The 21,893-nt window shown below is 42.9% G+C and overlaps 1 protein-coding gene across 1 annotated transcript in view; it reads right to left on the reverse strand.

The window, feature by feature from the left end:
• LOC139764642 (cyclin-dependent kinase inhibitor 3-like) overlaps positions 1 to 21,893 on the reverse strand; it is a 1,341,657-nt gene that overhangs the window by 718,103 nt on the left and 601,661 nt on the right. Inside the window, exon 3 of the mRNA XM_071691493.1 lies at positions 733 to 836. Within this exon, the coding sequence (XP_071547594.1) occupies positions 733 to 749 (17 nt within the window). The 5' untranslated portion in view covers positions 750 to 836. The remainder of the gene's footprint in view (positions 1 to 732; positions 837 to 21,893) is intronic.

Genomic DNA, 21,893 nt, shown 5'->3' on the forward strand with positions numbered 1-21,893 from the left:
TGCTGCTCCCTCCTTCACACTGTCTATCCTATACACCTTCCTGAACCTCACTATGCTTTGTGAACTTAATAAGACCCAATAACCACTACCAATGTCACCTGCAAACCTCAGAGGGAGGCTGATCGCGTCTCGCTATGGAACCCAACACTCAGACACTATATCAACGTGAGACACAGCATAATGCTCTCCCACACTCCATCCTCCTGTGTCATTTCCTCCAACTCCGCCACACTCACCAAACACTGTACTGGCGATGAAGGATGATGGTAATCTAAAAACCGAACCTAAAGATTCAATCCAAGACGGCTACTGCACGAACGGATCTCGTTTATTTCAGTACATTCAGAGGTTCAAATGTTGACAGAAGAAATTAGAATTCGCACCTCTACAAAGCTCTGCTAGTAACATACGCTGGAGCCGCATTACAGCGCAGCACCGTGGCTCTTCGATGTTCTTCTCATACACCAAGTTGGATTCTTAACAACAAGCGACGTTGTTCCAGTGGAATCGCAGAATCACACGAGACAGCAAAACTACCATCTCTAAATACCTATTACAGATGTCTCTCTGACGAGTAAACAAAAGGCTCTACGTTCCATCATAACTCCTGGATGAGGTAAGACAGTTGTAATCTCCATCGGGTAAACAACCTAATAACATCTTCGTCACAACCCTCAGGAACTACCACTGTTTATCAGCAACAACAACCAAGTCCAATTCTGAACAACTTACCAACGCCAAGTGCCCATACACTGGTCGGTGTCGTTTGAGTCAGCCAGCCACCAGGTGAGTCATGTCCACAAAGCCAATCATTGCCGTGCACATCTTCCTGGTATCTGAAAAGATGAGATGCACATCATTACAGCTGTTCATCCTATATATAAAACAATATACACACACACACATTCAAAAACAATGCCACCAAATCGAAACAACCCCCCAGTCCTCTTCGCTCGTCCACTCAATCAAAAACACATCCATTCTACGCACGCTGGGTCAAACCCTGGCTCTTTCCCTACCCCACTAAATCTCACTACCTCCAACACCAACTCTCCTCCATTTTCCCTTTTACTTCTAACTCCCATTTTCTTTCTTCTACCCTCCTTCATCCATTTCCATAAAAGAGCCACAAGGTATAACAATACTGGATTACACCTAAGCTCTTTCTCTAGTATTCTTTTCTTATTCACTCGATACTCATTTTCTTCCGAGTCGCCGCTCAAGGGGGTACTTTTCTACAATTTCGTATCACGCAGTTCCGTTGTGGGATTCAATAAAGGCAAACAACAGTGGTATCCTGCTACTTAGCCAGAGGGGGTTTGGGGAGTGGCTGTAACCCAGCCCCACTCCGTAAGATCGTAGAGAGAGGTTTAATGGCTCCAGGATCGACTTAACAACCTCCTTTTAAACACAGTTCTTGTCAACATTCGTTACTTACAAAAGGCCACTCGGGTTAATTCCCAATATTTGCCGGCTCGGAAGACTCCTTTTTTTCCTCCCTTTCTTCCTCTAGTCCTTTCCCGAGTCTCAGTCACTCTGGACGTCTTCAAGGATTACTTGAAGTTCAAGATGGACTCGAAAAACTCGCAAATCCCCTTATAGCGGTCTCTCTTCACCTCCCCACTCATGTACCAAAGGAATTCTTGTGTCTCTTTTGTTTCCTCCATTAGACGATGACCGGGTGGTTCCTCCTGGAGACGCTCTCAACGGCTGGCCGAGCAGAACATCTATAGTTTCCACGATAACCACTTAAGCAGGTCCAGTATTCATACCCGGAAGACAATAAGGGTTTAGAATTCTCTTTCCCCTCCTTCTTTGTTTCTTGGATTCTATACAGACCGTGAGTGAGATTGTCGCCCTTGGCGAGACTCCAAAGAACTTCGTACTCCTGAGTAATTCCATCACTTCCCTGCTACTGGAAGGAGCGCAGGTTTTAAGAAAGGCAGGAAATAAAGCCTGGGTTACACCAGGACTCTTTTCTTATCAATCAATCCTGGGGTAAATTTCATTAAAGTAATAAGTGTATACAGTCAGACAGACAGACAGACAGACACAGACACAGACACACACACACATCCTTAACAAACTCATCCATGACAAAAATCCAACTTCATGACATGCCATGATAGGTTCGCACCGTCGACCGGGACAACACCCACAATATATACCTACAGAGAGAGAGAGAGAGAGAGAGAGAGAGAGAGAGAGAGAGAGAGAGAGAGAGAGAGAGAGAGAGAGAGAGAGAGAGAGAGAGAGAGAGAGAGAGAGACAGACAGACAGAGAGAGGCAAGTCAGACGACACTGTGAGAAAATCCTCGACAAGACTTAAACCTTGTGACATATCAGAGACATTCCCTCACCCTACACCTAACAGAATCACACACTAAATCAACTTCACACACAATAGAATTCTCTCGAGTCAGAACCAACTACATATTTTTGTTTTTGTTTTTGACAAATCTGAGAAAATATGATACATCTTTGATGTTCACCACAAAAAGTCCACACATTAATCCACACGATATCGATCTATCACAGTGACACTTTCTAATAAAAACACAACAAAGTCTTGTACATTTTTTTTTATCCAAATAAAAAAGTCTTAAAGACTTTTTTCAAAATTTTTTTCCAGAAAATATTTGCCAGCATTGAAAACTGTCAGCGACCATTCCCTCATTGCTCACACGTAACACAGTACAAGATACATTTAATGTGGTTAAGTTCCGGGAATACAAGGCTTGTGGTTCGCTCTGTGGATCCTTTAATGGGAGACTTAACTAGAATGAATATGTAAACCTCGGCTAAAATCCAATCTAATCCAGGTATACAGACGAGGTGATTCCCCACCGTAGGTGATGTTTACTACACGGGAAATAAAACCAAGTTGATAATAAGCTAATAATATTGTCCTCCTTTGCTGAGTCCGTCGCCTTCGGCATCTGCCACCGTAGAAAACGGCTTTCCCGGAAAATATCATTCGAGTTCTGTGGCCTCCGTTTTCTACTTCTCCCACCTCCAGGGAAATATCTATTATAGAGAAATATCTATGAAGAGATTCTGTGCTACGACGCCACACACACTGTGTGGGAATGTGCTCCTTCTGTACTCATGGTGTATCGCTCGCACGGTTAAATAGTGCTTTTCTGAGTGGACGAAATGTGGAGTGAAAACAATGGTAACAATACGAAACTCGAATTATATTCACGTGGGGGATGGAATGGTTGCGTGAAGACAATACACATATAACAAGTTCTGATTACAAGCAATTATAACGGAATCAATAAGTGGATACTCTAGATGGACTCAATACGTGGATACTCTAGAGAATTTAGGTATTTAGTGGAAAAGCGTGAAAGACTAAACCTGAAACCCTCCACTTTAGGCATTGTCCAGCTGGAAGGTAAACGATCAGGAAGGTTACAGTCTGATTGGCTTCTCGTCGGGTGCTGAAGAATTACCTTAAGAAATATTTCGTAAAATTAGCTATAATTATCTATTTCTAAATCATTTATCTTTACCCGTTTGCCCATTTATTCACTATTTAGGGAGTATCAGGAACTGCTTTCGTCAACAAAACCCTCTTCTGTTCGTCCGTGTTGGATGTGATAATACGGGAGGGAGAGCTTCACAACGCCCTCAGTTCTCACCTCGCACTAGACGCAGGGTTTACGCTGGGTCATCGTGTTCATTCGTTAACTTACATTGATTTGGCCATCATGTACATGGTCAGCAGAGGAGGGTGTCAGTTACTGACACATAAGAATAAGGGTATCTTTTTTTTTAAGCTCCCGAGGATTCGAGTGGAGTCTTGTTAAAAAAAAAAAAAATAATGGAAGGTCTGCATTGTGTGCGATGGAAGCCGTGGAATTCTGAGAACCAAAATGCCAGACGTTGAATAATGTTTGTTCCAGTAAACACTCATAGTAACCTCTTTGAAAACGGGGCACTGAAGTCAACAACAATGCAAAATGTGGAATATAACCTTGATAAACATAAACAATAACCGTGGTGGAAAGGTTAGCGTTCCTAGCCGTGACGCCCTGGGTCGAGGGCATAGGTTCGAATCCTGGTTGCGGCAGTTGGCCCACAGTCAACCCAGCTGTTCATCCACCTCTAGGGATTGGTCGATAAGATGGGTACCTAGCTCAGGATAGTATATATATATATATATATATATATATATATATATATATATATATATATATATATATATATATATATATATATTATCCCTGTGGAGAGAGGAGAAAGAATTCTACCCATGTATTCCCTGCGCGTTGTAAAAAGCGACTAAAAGGGGAGGGAGAGGGGCTGGAAAATCCTTCACTCCAGTTGTTACTTTTCTAGAAGAAGGAACAGAGAGGGGGGGCCAAGTGAGGATTTTCCCTCTTAGGCTCAGTCCTCTGTTCTTAACGCTACCTCGTTAACGCAGGAGGGTGAAAGGCGTGCATGGAATTGCCTTGAATAGGGCCTTAGCTGGCAGTGCCGTCACAGCTAAAAGAAGAAAAAAATTGATGAGTTGCATACATTCATTTTGGTCACTGGTTTGTGCTGATTTGTGTCGAATTCTACATCTGGACATTTTCCTTCACTTGATCATTCACCGAAATGCAAGAAACGCTTAACATTATCAATCAAGGTTTACTGATTTCTGTTGTTACCCACATCTTCTGCCTCAGGGAAAAGAGAAGATATTATCACGTTGTGGAAGTTGACCGTCTGTTGTGTTGTAGTGATGACAGCCACAACATGGGTTGTGACGACGCTCGACTGATCGACTGAGATGGTGTGATGGGGAGTTAACCATCAATAGTGATGATGATGATAGCTTGTTCCCCTAGTGACCCTGGCGGTGAAGCGAAAGGCAAGGTCACATACCAGCTCAAAGGTCGCAGCGTAGAGGTCATAGGGTCGTGCCAACGTGGTCGAGGGTCGTACCATCGTGCTCAAGGGTCAATACTGTCATGCTCAAAGATCGCAATTTCGAGCTACATGGGTCGTACTGTCGTACTCAAGGGTCGTGCTAAAGAAACGCAATATTCAGTTCATGAGTAGTACCGTCGTGCTCAAAGGAAGGTCGTACCGTCGTGGTCAAAGGTTTACCGTCGTGCTCAAGGGTCGTACCGTCGTGCTAAAGAAAGGCAACATTCAGTTCATGAGTCGTACCGTCGTGCTCAAGGGAAGGTCGTACCGTCGTGCTCAAGGGTCGTACCTTCTTACTAAACAAACGCAATATTCAGTTCATGAGTCATACCGTCGTGCTCAAAGGTCGTACCGTCGTGCTCAAAGGTCGTACCGTTGTGCTCGAAGGTCGTACCGTCGTGCTCCAGGATCGCAACGGTGACCTCCACGGGTCGTACCGTCGTGACCTTAGTAAGGGTCAATACCGTCTGCTCCCCTCCCCTCCCCACATCCTGCAGTAGAGGGCCAGTATCAGCCCACATGGGCAGCTGGGAGCCAAACGGCGAGTGAAGGAGCGACGTAACGGCATCTATCCAGACCCAGAGGAAGCCTGGGTAGGGGGGGCGGCGAAGAATACTGAAGGGATGATGGCACCGAATGGAGGCCTCTGAGGCGCGCTGCTCCAGCAGAGAGAGAGAGAGAGAGAGAGAGAGAGAGAGAGAGAGAGAGAGAGAGAGAGAGAGAGAGAGAGAGAGAGAGAGAGAGACTTCCTCAGACGTATATTTCTTTTTCTCGCATACCCAGGAAAAAGAAAATGGTGTGCTAACCTGATGCGATGTCTTTTTTTTTTTCTCTTCTTTTTCTTTCTTTCGATGTAATATTATTTTCCATATTTGAAAAGAACTTTGAATTTAGGTATTAAAAAAAAAAAAAAGCCATTGGCTTAATATAGGAATAGATACATGAATGTCATTCGGTTCATATACGAGAGTGGAAGTTAATTAGACTGCGACGATATTAATATTTAAATGCTCACGAATCAAGATTTTAAAAGGGTAAAAAAAAAACGCTTTCTGATGCCAGTTCATCTTTTCATGACATGACCCCCACGCGCAAAATACATGTATTTTCATGCACTTTTTTTCAATACAGCAATTCGGGGATGGAACCTTTTCACAAATGTTTGATACAATGTTCTATTTCCCATCGATTCGTCCCTGTGTTATGGCCACATTAGACTCACTGAGTTTATGAAATACGAAAAAAAAAAAAAAAGAATGAAGAGAAAAATTCTGGGTATATTGGTTCAGGGGAAAATGGCTACCGAGTTTCAGGTCAATCAGGCCAGACAATAAAAGAATGGCGCGCTGGTGTAATACTGGAAAATAGGGGTAAAAAAAAAAAAAGTTATACCTCACTCGGTGTTGAGAGCTAAATAGAAAACGAAGGACGATGATATAACCCATCCTTCACATATATTTACGTCCATTTTCTTTCACTATACAAAATAAAAAAGAGACGAATTTTAGTATATTTTTTGCAAGTTACAAATATAGTGCACTCAAAAAATTACATTCACGGTTGGAATATATTTAATTTGTAAACCATATTGCGACACTGTGCTGCGTGTTCGTATTTCTATAATAATATTGACCAAGAGATGAAGATCATTACAAGGTCATTGTTGATCATGATCTCGCAGTGGATGCCATTACCTATTAGTTAATTAGGTCGTGGGTCGTGTTGTCCACAATATCAACAACCAATTAGGGTCTACTGGCAAGGTGGGGCTCGGGGTCGTTCACTGAAGCTGGCAGTTTGATGAACGGGGGGTCGTTTCTCGAGGACTGACGACCTGCCTTTCATCGAGCAATGACGACCTGCTGATCCTTCAGCTGTTCCTCGACAGAGTCGTTCTTGATCAAAATTTGTAGTGCTATTATCTCAAGGCTAAAAGTGTGGGTCGTTGGATGTGACTGCATGGTACGACCCTTGCGTATATCTGTACGACCCCTGTAGTGCACTGACCTTTAACCTGACCCAACACACACACACACACACACACACACACACACACATTCAACATGGCTATCATCCCACACGAAATTAGCTCCAGGATTCTAAGTGAGAGAAAGGACTAGGGAGTCGAACCCAATCTAACCTGTTTCCAGATTCCCACATTATAAGATAGTACAGGAGTCAAACTATCAGCTGGCAAATGTTAGACAAAGCTTCCAAGTATATGGAATACGGAAATATCTAACAAGCAGTTCATATTGTGCTAAAGGCCGAAACTAGAATATGCTTTTCATGTTTGATCGCCGCACTTAAACTGGCACAAAGAGTTAATAGAGAAGGTCCAGAAGAAGAAGACAACAAAGATGATCTCAGAATTAGAATAACTGAGTAACAAGGGATAGCTGGAAGCCCTAATTCTGCCCGCCTTGGAAGAGGGAAGAGTAAAGGGTGACCTGATCACAACTTTCAGATTGTTAAACCAGACTGATGACTTGGAGTGAAAAGCTGTACGAAAGACGTAGAGATAAAGTGACTAGACGTTACACCATAACGTTATGCAAGAAACCTGATCAAAAAATGAGTGAAATAGTTTATATATATATATATATATATATATATATATATATATATATATATATATATATATATATAAAGTATTTCACTCATTTATATATATATATATATATATATATATATATATATATATATATATATATATATATATATATATATATATATTCGTAGGGACCCATCTCTTGCAGGTTCTCTTCTAATACGAACTATTTTATATATTTATGTAAGCTGTAACTAATAACCATATCTTCAGACATTTCAATTCATATATCCACCTCTCTTATACCATAAAGGTACTTCTTTACTCATTTTTGAACAGGCTTCTTGCATAATTTCATGGTATATCATCATGTTGCTATAACCCTATATATATCGTACAATGGATCACTCCACTTTATCAGCCTCATCAAAGAATTTTTCACTCCACACTTCCCTGCTACTGGATGAAGCGCAGCCTTAGGCTGCAGTAACCTTTGGAAAATAAAAGTGTCTGGGTAGCAGTAGGAACAGGACTACTTCAGAGAAATTCTTAGGTTAAATATCAGTAAATACATAACTGGCAACTCACTGATGCCATATGCCGCCAGGACTGAGCGCTCATTGTTTACGCCTATTTCACTAAGTTCCACTGGGCTGTCGGTCGGTAATCTATTAATCCCCGACAGATCCTTGCAATCAACTGATTTTTCCCCCCTCTCTCCACCCGACCAGTCTTTGAAAATTAAGATGGAATCCTTCGTAGGCCTGGATTTAGGCTTTTAAGAGATAGAAGGTGCTAGTTCCCCAGGCGGACGCCTAGCTACGACTTATCAGACGACGCCTAGCAGACTTTTCTGTCTCTTAATGTCGCTCAGTGTAAGATCTATTTCACCTTGTCCTCGAGCATGGTTTACACCCTTTCAGATCGGGTCAGTCACGTGGCTGGGAGATTCTAGAACTTTCTCTTGCGCTTCTAATGTTTTGGGCTTCTAGAAGATTCTCTAGTTCTTCTAGAAGGCCTCTAGCCCTTCTAGAATTCTCTGGAGCTTCCACAATCTTCTCGAATGCTTCTGGGAAGTTTGGCTTAGTGCTTCTAGACGATTCGAAAGCGCTTTTTGAAATATTTTCACATTATAATGCAAGGTTAGTTAGGTTTGGAGTTGGCGAACGAAGAATGTGTTACCGTGACTGTGTCCAGATGATTTTCCTCAGATGGTGAGACACAGTTCCCTCCCAGATGGCGGCGTGCCACAGGCCCCCCCCCCCCCCCCCCAGACTCCGTACCACAGCCCCCTGAGAGAGACACAGCCACACTCTCCCCAGATGACGTGCCCTAGTTCCCCAGACAGAGTGCCACAACTACAACCCCGCAGATGGCGTGTCACAGACTCGCTCGGTGCTGTGCTACATTCCCTTCAGATCCCGTGTCTCAGCGCAGCCCCCAGGTGACGTGCCACAGTCCCCTTCCAGATGTCGTGCCATAGTCCTCTCACGCTGTGTGACACAGTGCCCTTCCCCCAACCCCACAGACAGCGTGCCACAGTTCCAGACAGCTAGCTATAGTTCATCCTAGATGGAGTGCTATGGTCGTGCCAGCTGGTGTGTCATCAAACTCCCTAGACAGCGTGTCACACAGCTCCCCCAGATGGCTTACCATAGTCACTCAGGTGGCGTGCCACAGACCCCCACACTCATATGCCGTGCAGCATTTCCTTTAAGAAGGAATAACATACACCTTCCCTCCCTCCCTCCCTCGTTCGCCATAAACGTCTGCCACGTAGATCCTTCATATGGGCTATATATCTTCACTCATCTTCTCCACACGTCATAACCATTTCAACACACCCTGGTCAGTTCCCCCCTGTCAACTCACTACCACATCTCATCTTCTCCATACGTCAAAAGCATTTCGACACACCCTGGTCAGTTCCCCCCTGTCAACTCACTACCACATCTCATCTTCTCCATACGTCAAAAGCATTTCAACACACCCTGGTCAGTTCCCCACTGTCAACTCACTACCACATCTCATCTTCTCCATACGTCAAAAGCATTTCAACACACCCTGGTCAGTCCCCCCTGTCAACTCACTACCACATCTCATCTTCTCCATACGTCAAAAGCATTTCAACACACCCTGGTCAGTCCCCCCTGTCAACTCACTCCCACCTCGTACTCTTCCTTACATGATTCACCTTCCTCATATCCCACATACGTGCACTTTAAACCTTACTAACCAATCAGTAACATGATCGACTCCTTCCCTGAAGTACTCAACTGTAGTTGCATCCACTCCTGTAGCTATTCTCCGCTTCAACTGGTCCCTGGGGGAAGGGCTTTCACCACCTTTCTTTCTTTCCATCACAACATTCGTCATGGCAACCTTCGCTCCTCATAACACCTCTTTACAAACACCTTAAATCCGTCATCCTGTCATCTGCTTCATTCAACAGTCATTCAGAATATCCACACCATCTCTCTCTCTCTCTCTCTCTCTCTCTCTCTCTCTCTCTCTCTCTCTCTCTCTCTCTCACCTCTTCTTATCCTGTTTCTAATTCACCATCTCCTTACTCCGATGACGACCGCAGATCTTGCTCTCGTTCTTCTCGCACTCTTCATCATCTAAAACATTTTCTTACCGGTAGCCGATACTCCAGAGCCTCATTCTTTCTTGACCTCCTGCCGCTCTCTCTTGTATGCCTCCCAACCATTCGCACTCCATCCTTGCAGATGCCGTCCATACTCCTCTCTTTTCTCTTTCCCTAGCAACTTAACTTCATCATCCTTCCAATCACTATCCTTTCTCAAAATATCTATCTATCTACATCTATCTATCTATCTATCTATCTATCTCTCTCTCTCTCTCTCTATATATATATATATATATATATATATATATATACATATATATATAACGGAAGCAATCACTACTGGGCGCGCAGGACTCAAACGTAGGCATCTAAATGATAGTCTAGTGAGGTGATCCGCTCGACTGTGAGGGGGACAAAAATGCTGGTCTGAGATGGAAAGCTTTTTGTCCCGTCACAGCCAAGCGTATCAGCTCACTCGACCATCACTGTGATGTCTCGCCTCCTGCGCGACCAACGATTATATAAATCCACTTAATACATGTGATCACTTCGTGCTCTCTCTCTCTCTCTCTCTCTCTCTCTCTCTCTCTCTCTCTCTCTCTCTATATATATATATATATATATATATATATATATATATATATTTTTTTTTTTGCTTTGTCGCTGTCTCCCGCGTTTGCGAGGTAGCGCAAGGAAACAGACGAAAGAAATGGCCCAACCCACCCCCATACACATGTATGTACAAACGTCCACACACGCAAATATACATACCTACACAGCTTTCCATGGTTTACCCCAGACGCTTCACATGCCCTGATTCAATCCACTGACAGCACATCAACCCCGGTATACCACATCGCTCCAGTTCACTCTATTCCTTGCCCTCCTTTCACCCTCCTGCATGTTCAGGCCCCGATCACACAAAATCTTTTTCACTCCATCTTTCCACCTCCAATTTGGTCTCCCTCTTCTCCTCGTTCCCTCCACCTCCGACACATATATCCTCTTGGTCAATCTTTCCTCACTCATTCTCTCCATGCGCCCAAACCATTTCAATACACCCTCTTCTGCTCTCTCAACCACGCTCTTTTTATTTCCACACATCTCTCTTACCCTTACGTTACTTACTCGATCAAACCACCTCACACCACACATTGTCCTCAAACATCTCATTTCCAGCACATCCATCCTCCTGCGCACAACTCTATCCACAGCCCACGCCTCGCAACCATACAACATTGTTGGAACCACTATTCCTTCAAACATACCCATTTTTGCTTTGCGAGATAATGTTCTCGACTTCCACACATTCTTCAAGGCTCCCAGAATTTTCGCCCCCTCCCCCACCCTATGATCCACTTCCGCTTCCATGGTTCCATCCGCTGCCAGATCCACTCTCAGATATCTAAAACACTTCACTTCCTCCAGTTTTTCTCCATTCAAACTCACCTCCCAATTGACTTGACCCTCAACCCTACTGTACCTAATAACCTTGCTCTTATTCACATTTACTCTTAACTTTCTTCTTTCACACACTTTACCAAACTCAGTCACCAGCTTCTGCAGTTTCTCACATGAATCAGCCACCAGCGCTGTATCATCAGCGAACAACAACTGACTCACTTCCCAAGCTCTCTCATCCACAACAGACTTCATACTTGCCCATCTTTCCAAAACTCTTGCATTCACCTCCCTAACAACCCCATCCATAAACAAATTAAACAACCATGGAGACATCACACACCCCTGCCGCAAACCTATATATATATATATATATATATATATATATACAGAGCCACGTGGGAATACCTGGCGATCTTGCCTGGAGACTTATCGTCGTCTGTGCTGCCAGAGAGAGCGGGAGCGGGGATTTGCCTGCCGCGGGGAATACACGCTGATCCTGTATCCCTCGAGAAAAATAGGGTATCAGGCCGCATTCAGGTGCGTTCGTGAGCGACCAAGGGATGCAAGTCGAGGATTGTGGTGCGGCAAGACATGCAGAGAAACGCTGAGGACCGAGATGTGATATGTGAGCCATTGGTAACACCTCCCCCAACGTTTCTTGGATTTACTGTGTTGGTTCTCCTAAGTCTCCGTGTGTGTGTGTGTGTGTGTGTGTGTGTGTGTGTGTGTGTGTGTGTGTGTGTGTGTGTGTGCGTGTGTGTTATATTGTAAAAACTGTCGTTGATGTCTGCAATATTTATTAGACAAACGTTTTTGTCTACATGTTCAAAAACAGCAAACTATTTCATACGTCACATACGACACACACACACACACACCTGACTCCCCTACACCTGTAACATCAACACAGAAGCGACACACGACACTCATTACCTTCACAACACTGACTACCGCCAGGTATGGACAAGAGAAAGAATACTTCAGCATTATCTCAAGACAATTCATCGGCTCCACTCTAAACCACACCCCACCTGCCCGACCTCCCATCTCAAACGATAACAAAACGAAGACGCAAACCCATAAAACAACACACCCCTCATAACAAATGGCAGTGTAGCAACCGACTACGCTCAACACAGAGAAGTGAAGACCCTGCCAATACGACTCCACCTCAACATGCTCGTCACTCACATACTTTAAAAGAGCGCTTGACCCCCCTTCCTATCCAGCCCACTCCACAACTAACCACAAGTTCCCAAACTATAAATAAAAAGTCTATCCTTTGCCTCACTCTTTAGTAACCTCTACCCACAGATTCCCTTCATCCCCCAGCATACGTAACGATGACAGAACACATACACACTGAAGTAACCCGACAAATACTTGAAATACCATCCACCAGACATACATAAATAGGAAACCACGACCCCCAGAATAACACCAGTCACACTTTCCCGTCTACGCTCCGGGCATCATCCACTCATCCGTTCATTACATCACGGAAACAACACAGTCCCAGGCCGGACCCTTCACGCTCACGTTGCAGCTACGTGAATAAAGACACCGAGAACTTACATCTAAATTGCCCTGTGCTCTTCACACACACACACACACACACACGTAACATCGAAACACTTTATGATCTGTGGTCCCTCACTGTGGCCCTGGTTAGCTCCCTGAGCGCTGCGGGAGTTTTTATAAAGATGAAAGCAACTCATGAAGCAGGAAGAAAATGGACGTGAGCGAAATCGCCCTTTCTTCACCTGTTTTTTTTGCGCTACATCGCTCACGCGGGAAGCGGCGATCAACAACTATCAGAGAGAGAGAGAGAGAGAGAGAGAGAGAGAGAGAGAGAGAGAGAGAGAGAGAGAGAGAGAGAGAGATTCACACCAATCTGAGAGTGCAGGAGTCTTATACTCTACGTACATTAGTCCACGTTCCACCAAACAAATGTCGCTGTGTGTCAAGTTGTCAGATTCACTTTAGCTTTCACTGGGGCAGGGAGGTTCACCACGAGCCCGAGAGCTTCTTTCCTGTCGCTAATTACTTGAACAACAACAGCGACCAACTTTCCTGGCGACCAGCACACGACAGACTCAGGGATTATCATTTTCTCATTATGACTAAGTGAGCGTTACTTTCTGTGTTGCTTTTTGCTTTGTATTAATTTTTCTGTCATTTCTTTTCAAAGTACGTTATATACGTAAGACCTAATATCCAGAACATCCTGCACACTCTTGCGTATATATATATATATATATATATATATATATATATATATATATATATATATATATATATATATATATATTTTTTTATTATCATACTCTGTCGCTGTCTCCAGCGTTAGCGAGGTAGCGCAAAGAAACAGACGAAAGAATGGCCCAACTCACCCACATACACATGTATATGCATACACGTCCACACACAGCACATATACATAACTATACATCTCAACATATACATATACATACACACACAGACATATATATATATATATATATATATATATATATATATATATATATATATATATATATATATATATATATATATATACACATGTACATAATTCATAGTCTGCCTTTATTCATTCCCATCGCCACCCCGCCACACATGAAATGACAACCTCCTCCCCCCGCATGTGCGCGAGGTAGCGCTAGGAAAAGACAACAAAGGCCACATTCGTTCACACTCAGTCTCTAGCTGTCATGTATAATGCACTAAAACCACAGCTCCCTTTCCACATCAAGGTCCCACAAAACTTTCCATGATTTACCCCAGACACTTCATATGTCCTGGTTCAATCCATTGAAAGCACGTCGACCCCGTTATACCACATCGTTCCAATTCACTCTATTCCTTGCATGCCGTTCACCCTACTGCATGTTCAGGCCCCGATCACACAAAATCTTTTCACTCCATCTTTCCACCTCCAATTTGGTCTCCCACTTCTCGCTCCCTCCACCTCTGACACATATATCCTCTTGGTCAATCTTTCCTCACTCATTCTCTCTCCATGTGACCAAACCATTTCAAAATACCCTCTTCTGCTCTCTGAACCATACTCATTTTATTACCACACATCTCTCTTACCCTTACATTACTTACTCGATCAAACCACCTCACACCACATATTGTCCTCAAACATTTCCAGCACATCCACCCTCCTCCGCACAACTCTATCTATAGCCCACGCCTCGCAACCATAGAACATTGTTGGAACCACTATTCCTTCAAACATACCCATTTTTGCTTTCCGAGATAACGTTCTCGACTTCCACACATTTTTCAATGCTCCCAGAACTTTCGACCCCCTCACCCACCCTATGATTCACTTCTGCTTCCATGGTTCCATCCGCTGCCAAATCTACTCCCAGACATCTAAAACACTTTACTTCCTCCAGTTTTTTTCCATTCAAACTTAACTTCCAGTTGACTTGTCCCTCAACCCTACTGTACCTAATATCCTTGCCCTTATTCACATTTACTCTCAACTTTCTTCTTTCACACACTTTATCAAACTCAGTCACCAGCTTCTGCAGTTTCTCACCCGAATCAACCACCAGCGCTGTATCATCAGCGAACAACAACTGACTCACTTCCCAAGCTCTCTCATCCTGTACAACATACTGCATACTTGCCCCTCTTTCCAAAATAATTGCATTCACCTCCCTAACAACCCCATCCATAAACAAATTAAACAACCATGGAGACATCACACACCCCTGCCGCAAACCAACATTCACCGAGAACCAATCACTTTCCTCTCTTCCTACTCGCACACATGCCTTACATCCTCGATAAAAACTTTTCACTGCTTCTCACAATTTGCCTCCCACACCATATATTCTTAATACCTTCCACAGAGCATGTCTGTCAACTCTATTATATGCCTTCTCTAGATCCATAAATGCTACATACAAATCCATTTGCTTTTCTAAGTATTTCTAACATACATTCTTCAAAGCAAACACCTGATCCAAACATCCTCTACCACTTCTGAAACCACACTGCTTTTCCCCAATCTGATGCTCTGTACATGACTTTCACCCTCTCAATCAATACCCTCCCATATAATTTACCAGGAATACTCAACAAACTTATACCTCTGTAATTTGAGCACTCACTCTTATCCCCTTTGCCTTAGTATAATAGCACTATGCAAGCATTCCGTCAATCCTCAGGCACCTCACCATGAGTCATACGTACATCAAATAACCTTACCAACTAGTCAACAATACAGTCACCCCCTTTTTTAATAAATTCCACTGCAATACCATCCAAACCTGCTGCCTTGCCGGCTTTCATCTTCCGCAAAGCTTTTACTACTTCTTCTCTGTTTACCAAATCATTTTCCCTAACCCTCTCACTTTGCACACCACCTCGACCAAAACACCCTATATCTGCCACTCTATCATCAAACACATTCAACAAACCTTTAAAATACTCACGCCATCTCCTTCTCACATCACCACTACTTGTTATCACCTCCCCATTAGCCCCTTTCACTGATGTTCCCATTTGCTCCCTTGTCTTACGCACTTTATTTACCTCCTTCCAGAACATCTTTTTATTCTCCCTGAAATTTAATGATACTATCTCATCCCAACTCTCATTTGCCTTCTTTTTCACCTCTTGCATCTTTCTCTTGACCTCCTGCCTCTTTCTTTTATGTATCTCTAAGTCATTTGCATTATTTCCCTGCAAAAGTTGTCCAAATGCCTCTCTCTTCTCTTTCACTAATAATCTTACTTCTTCATCCCACCACTCACTACCCTTTCTAATCTGCCCACCTCCCATGCTTCTCATGCCACAAGTATCTTTTGCGCAAGCCATCACTGCTTCCTTAAATACATCCCATTCCTCCCTCACTCCCCTTACGACCTTTGCTTTCACCTTTTTCCATTCTGTACTCAGTCTCTCCTGGTACTTCCTCACACAAGTCTCCTTCCCAAGCTCACTTACTCTCACCACTCTCTTCACCCCAACATTCTCTCTTCTTTTCTGAAAACCTCTAGATATCTTCACCTTCGCCTCCACAAAATGATGATCAGACATCCCTCCAGTTGCACCTCTAAGCACATTAACATCCAAAAGTCGCTCTTTCGCGCGCCTATCAATTAGCACGTAATCCAATAACGCTCTCTGGCCATCTCTCCTACTTACGGCCACATTACTCACCTTTGCATTCAAATCACCCATCACTATAACCCGGTCTCGTGCATCAAAACTACCAACACACTCAGCTGCTCCCAAAACACTTGCCTCTCATGATCTTTCTTCTCATGCCCAGGTGCATATGCACCAATAATCACACATCTATCTCCATCCACTTTCAGTTTTACCCATATCAATCTAGAGTTTACTTTCTTACACTCTATCACATACTCCCACCACTCCTGTTTCAGTAGTAGTGCTACTCCTTCCCTTGCTCTTGTCCTCTTACTAACCCCTGACTTTACTCCTAAGGCATTCCCAAACCACTCTTCCCCTTTACCCTTGAGCTTCGTTTCACTCAGAGCCAAAACATCCACGTTCCTTTCCTCAAACATACTACCTATCTCTCCTTTTTTCTCATCTTGGTTACATTCACACACATTTAGACACTCCAGTCTGAGCCTTCGAGGAGGACGAGCACTCTCCGCGTGACTCCTTCTTCTGTTTCCCCTTTTAGAAATTAAAATACAAGGAGGGGAGGGTTTTTAGCCCCCCGCACCCGTCCCCTGTAGTCGCCTTCTACGACACGTGAGGAATGCGTGGGAAGTATTCGTTTTCCCCGTAGACTCATAGGAATACACACACACACACACACACACACACACACACACATATATATATATATATATATATATATATATATATATATATATATATATATATATATATATACATATATATATATGTTTTGGACAATCACATGTATACCATATGGCGTCCTAGCTTCGTCTCTTCGATGTATATCAACTGACTGTTATATTTCTCTCTTGTGTCTCCCCTGATGATGTGATTATTACACGAAAGTGCACTTGGGAACTTTTCGTGTTTCATTTTCCCCGTGGACTCATAGGAGTTTTTTTTTTTTTTAATTTTCCAAAAGAAAGAACAGAGAAGGGGGCCAGGTGAGGATATTCCCTCAAAGGTCCAGTCCTCTGTTCTTAACGCTACCTTGCTAACGCGGGAAATGGCGAATAGTGAAAAAAAGATATATATATATTTATTTTTTTTTTTTTATTATACTTTGTCGCTGTCTCCCGCGTTTGCGAGGTAGCGCAAGGAAACAGACGAAAGAAATGGCCCAACCCCCCCCCCCCCCCATACACATGTATATACATACGTCCACGCACGCAAATATACATACCTACACAGCTTTCCATGGTTTACCCCAGACGCTTCACATGCCTTGATTCAATCCACTGACAGCACGTCAACCCCGGTATACCACATCGCTCCAATTCACTCTATTCCTTGCCCTCCTTTCACCCTCCTGCATGTTCAGGCCCCGATCACACAAAATCTTTTTCACTCCATCTTTCCACCTCCAATTTGGTCTCCCTCTTCTCCTCGTTCCCTCCACCTCCGACACATATATCCTCTTGGTCAATCTTTCCTCACTCATCCTCTCCATGTGCCCAAACCACTTCAAAACACCCTCTTCTGCTCTCTCAACCACGCTCTTTTTATTTCCACACATCTCTCTTACCCTTACGTTACTCACTCGATCAAATCACCTCACACCACACATTGTCCTCAAACATCTCATCTCCAGCACATCCATCCTCCTGCGCACAACTCTATCCATAGCCCACGCCTCGCAACCATACAACATTGTTGGAACCACTATTCCTTCAAACATACCCATTTTTGCTTTCCGAGATAATGTTCTCGACTTCCACACATTCTTCAAGGCCCCCAGAATTTTCGCCCCCTCCCCCACCCTATGATCCACTTCCACTTCCATGGTTCCATCCGCTGCCAGATCCACTCCCAGATATCTAAAACACTTCACTTCCTCCAGTTTTTCTCCATTCAAACTCACCTCCCAATTGACTTGACCCTCAACCCTACTGTACCTAATAACCTTGCTCTTATTCACATTTACTCTTAACTTTCTTCTTCCACACACTTTACCAAACTCAGTCACCAGCTTCTGCAGTTTCTCACATGAATCAGCCACCAGCGCTGTATCATCAGCGAACAACAACTGACTCACTTCCCAAGCTCTCTCATCCCCAACAGACTTCATACTTGCCCCTCTTTCCAAGACTCTTGCATTTACCTCCATAACAACCCCATCCATAAACAAATTAAACAACCATGGAGACATCACACACCCCTGCCGCAAACCTACATTCACTGAGAACCAATCACTTTCCTCTCTTCCTACACGTACACATGCCTCACATCCTCGATAAAAGCTTTTCACTGCTTCTGACAACTTTCCTCCCACACCATATATTCTTAATACCTTCCACAGAGCATCTCTATCAACTCTATCACATGCCTTCTCCAGATCCATAAATGCTACATACAAATCCATTTGCTTTTCTAAGTGTTTCTCACATACATTCTTCAAAGCAAACACCTGATCCACACATCCTCTACCACTTCTGAAACCACACTGCTCTTCCCCAATCTGATGCTCTGTACATGCCTTCACCCTCTCAATCAATACCCTCCCATATAATTTACCAGGAATACTCAACAAACTTATACCTCTGTAATTTATATATATATATATATATATATATATATATATATATATATATATATATATATATATATATATATTCCATTAGTCTCTCTTTATTTAATTCAAGGTTTCCCATTTATCTGATTAAATTTGTTGCTTCAACGTTTAGGTAGGACGCATTGACCAAGACAGCTCGAGTGTTCCTCATTCACATCTGCCGTGCGACACGACAGGAAATGTGGCAACATTGAAGGGAGAACAGACTTAAATGGTCAATCACTTATACTCTGAGCATCTACCATCTTGAAGGTCGATCCTGTCAAATATATAAGTATCACGGGCATTTTACACCAAGGGATTAAGTCGTATGAAAAACGTCCGGTGATACAGGGCGATCCATGATCACTTTGGGTTCGAAACCTGTTGTGGAGACTTCGATCTCATCTCTACCGCTTACTGAGCTAAGATCTTCATCTCAATCTTTTTACCAGTGGAAGAAAAAAATAAAACGCGACTACAGCAGAAGTATGTATTTCCACAACGCTGACGCCGTTCCTCCTACGGAAAATACAATTCTCAACACCAATTAAAAGCGCCATTAAGTCATCTTTACCTTCCTTTTTTTCGACACATTTTTTTTCCTGACAATTCATTGATGTATATCCCAGAAAAGATATATTTAAGAAAACGAGTAATTACGACTATCGCTTCCTCTGTCTTATTTCTGAAATGATTTTTCACTTTTCTAATCACCAACTCCGTCCAGGTCAGGGTGGAAAAAATATGCCAGGCAGAGATGCAGGAGTGGGTTGAACTAAACTTAAGTTTGGGGTGGAAAAAAGTAAAAAAAAAAAAAAAAAAAGAGGAAAAGATGAGAGAAACGGATGGAAAAAGAGAAATGAATGCCGAGGGGAAAATAAATGAAATTGAGATCAAACGGAGGAAAGAGAGAGATTGAAAACGGGTGGAAAATGTAAGAGCAAGAGAAAGCGGACGACAGCGAGGGGGGGTGAAATGAGGAGAAAAACAATGTTGGAGTGAAAGAACACAAACGAGAGGTTAAGGATGAAAATGGGAATATGTAAGAGTGAATGAAAACAGATGAGAGGGTGAGAATGAAACTGGGGAAAAGATAGAACGAACGAGAAGGAGGGGAATGCACGTGAGTAAAGAGAATGAATTAAAAAACCAATAAGAAGAGTACATAAGAAATAACAGATAATAGGAGACCTGATGGTCTATGACTACCTCACCTGCTGAAGGACAGAGATAGTTACCAGAGGCCTCAATCATACTTGACATCGAGACAGGATAATAAAGCACAGGGCTCAACCTGCCTTGACACTTCATACTATCCTCGACCATTTCGTATCCAACACAGCCACCCTCTACCCCTCACACAGAACCGTTATGACTGCCATACCATCAGATATATCGATCTTTGCCTTATCTTTCCACATACTCCTCAATGTACTTTGGACCCTCGGACCCCTTAACCACCCTACACGTCATCTATAATTCCATCCAATGCCTTGTCCTCTCCCAGGTAGCTAAAACACCTCTCTTGTTCTACGTTCTCTTCACTGATATTGACAAACACACCAGTTTGTCTCCTCTCCTCGCATAAATATCGAAATCTTATTCAACTTCGCGTTACTCCGTCCTTTTACACACTCTCCCAGACTCGGAAACAATATTTTTACAATTTTGTTACTTTGGTCTACCACCAGAACCGCGTCATCCGCACAAAGCAACTAACCCATCCACCTTAATAAAGGCCTAGCAACCTCCATCATACTGGAGACCCATCATTGTTTCCACAACCTTCACAATTATCTCCTTCAACACACCGACTAGTAATAGTAAAACTGATGCAAATTTCATCATTAATAAGAGCAATAATGCCGAAAGAGCACGCTGTAAATTCATGACTTTAAGATACATAATAAACGTTTACCTACTGATATACCATGTATGGAAGATACACTTTACTTATATATACTGCCTGCCTATCTACCATATATGGTAGATATACTTTAGGTATCTGCCTGCTTATCTACCATGTACAGAGGATATACATTAGGTACATTCCTAGCTATCTACAATGCAAAGAGGATATAGTATCCTCGGCATATACGTGCCTAACTACCATGCATGGAAGATATACACTGAATATACACCTACCTAGCAACCATGTATGAAAGACATAATTAGGTAAATACCTACAGATCTACCATATGTGAAAGATATGCACGAATCATATATCCGCCTATATACGGAAGACATATAGTAGGTACATACCTGTCGATCCAACATGTATTAAAGATATATATTATGTATATTACTACTTATCTACCATATATGACGTATACACACGCCCATCTACCATGAATGGAGGATATACAATATGTACCTATCTATTTTGTATGAAAGATATACCCTATGTATGTACCTATCTACAATATATTATATATTTACACTAAGTACATACCTATCTACCATGTGTGGTAGATACATACTATGTCTGTAATGTCGTCCCCCCCCCCCCAAAAAGAAAAAAAAAAATCGAAGACAACAAGTATTTGGTAATGCAAAAGATCCGGTAACGATGTAAACATCTCGCTACCAAACAAGCGACAGAGCCACACCATTGCTCACACGAAGCCTCCTCTCACTCCTCCATGTACCACGCTACTCCCCTCCCTTCGAAGCCCAAGGGCAAAGCCCTTTCA

This window comes from Panulirus ornatus, chromosome 50 (assembly GCF_036320965.1).
Source record: "Panulirus ornatus isolate Po-2019 chromosome 50, ASM3632096v1, whole genome shotgun sequence".
Classification (NCBI taxonomy): domain Eukaryota; kingdom Metazoa; phylum Arthropoda; class Malacostraca; order Decapoda; family Palinuridae; genus Panulirus; species Panulirus ornatus.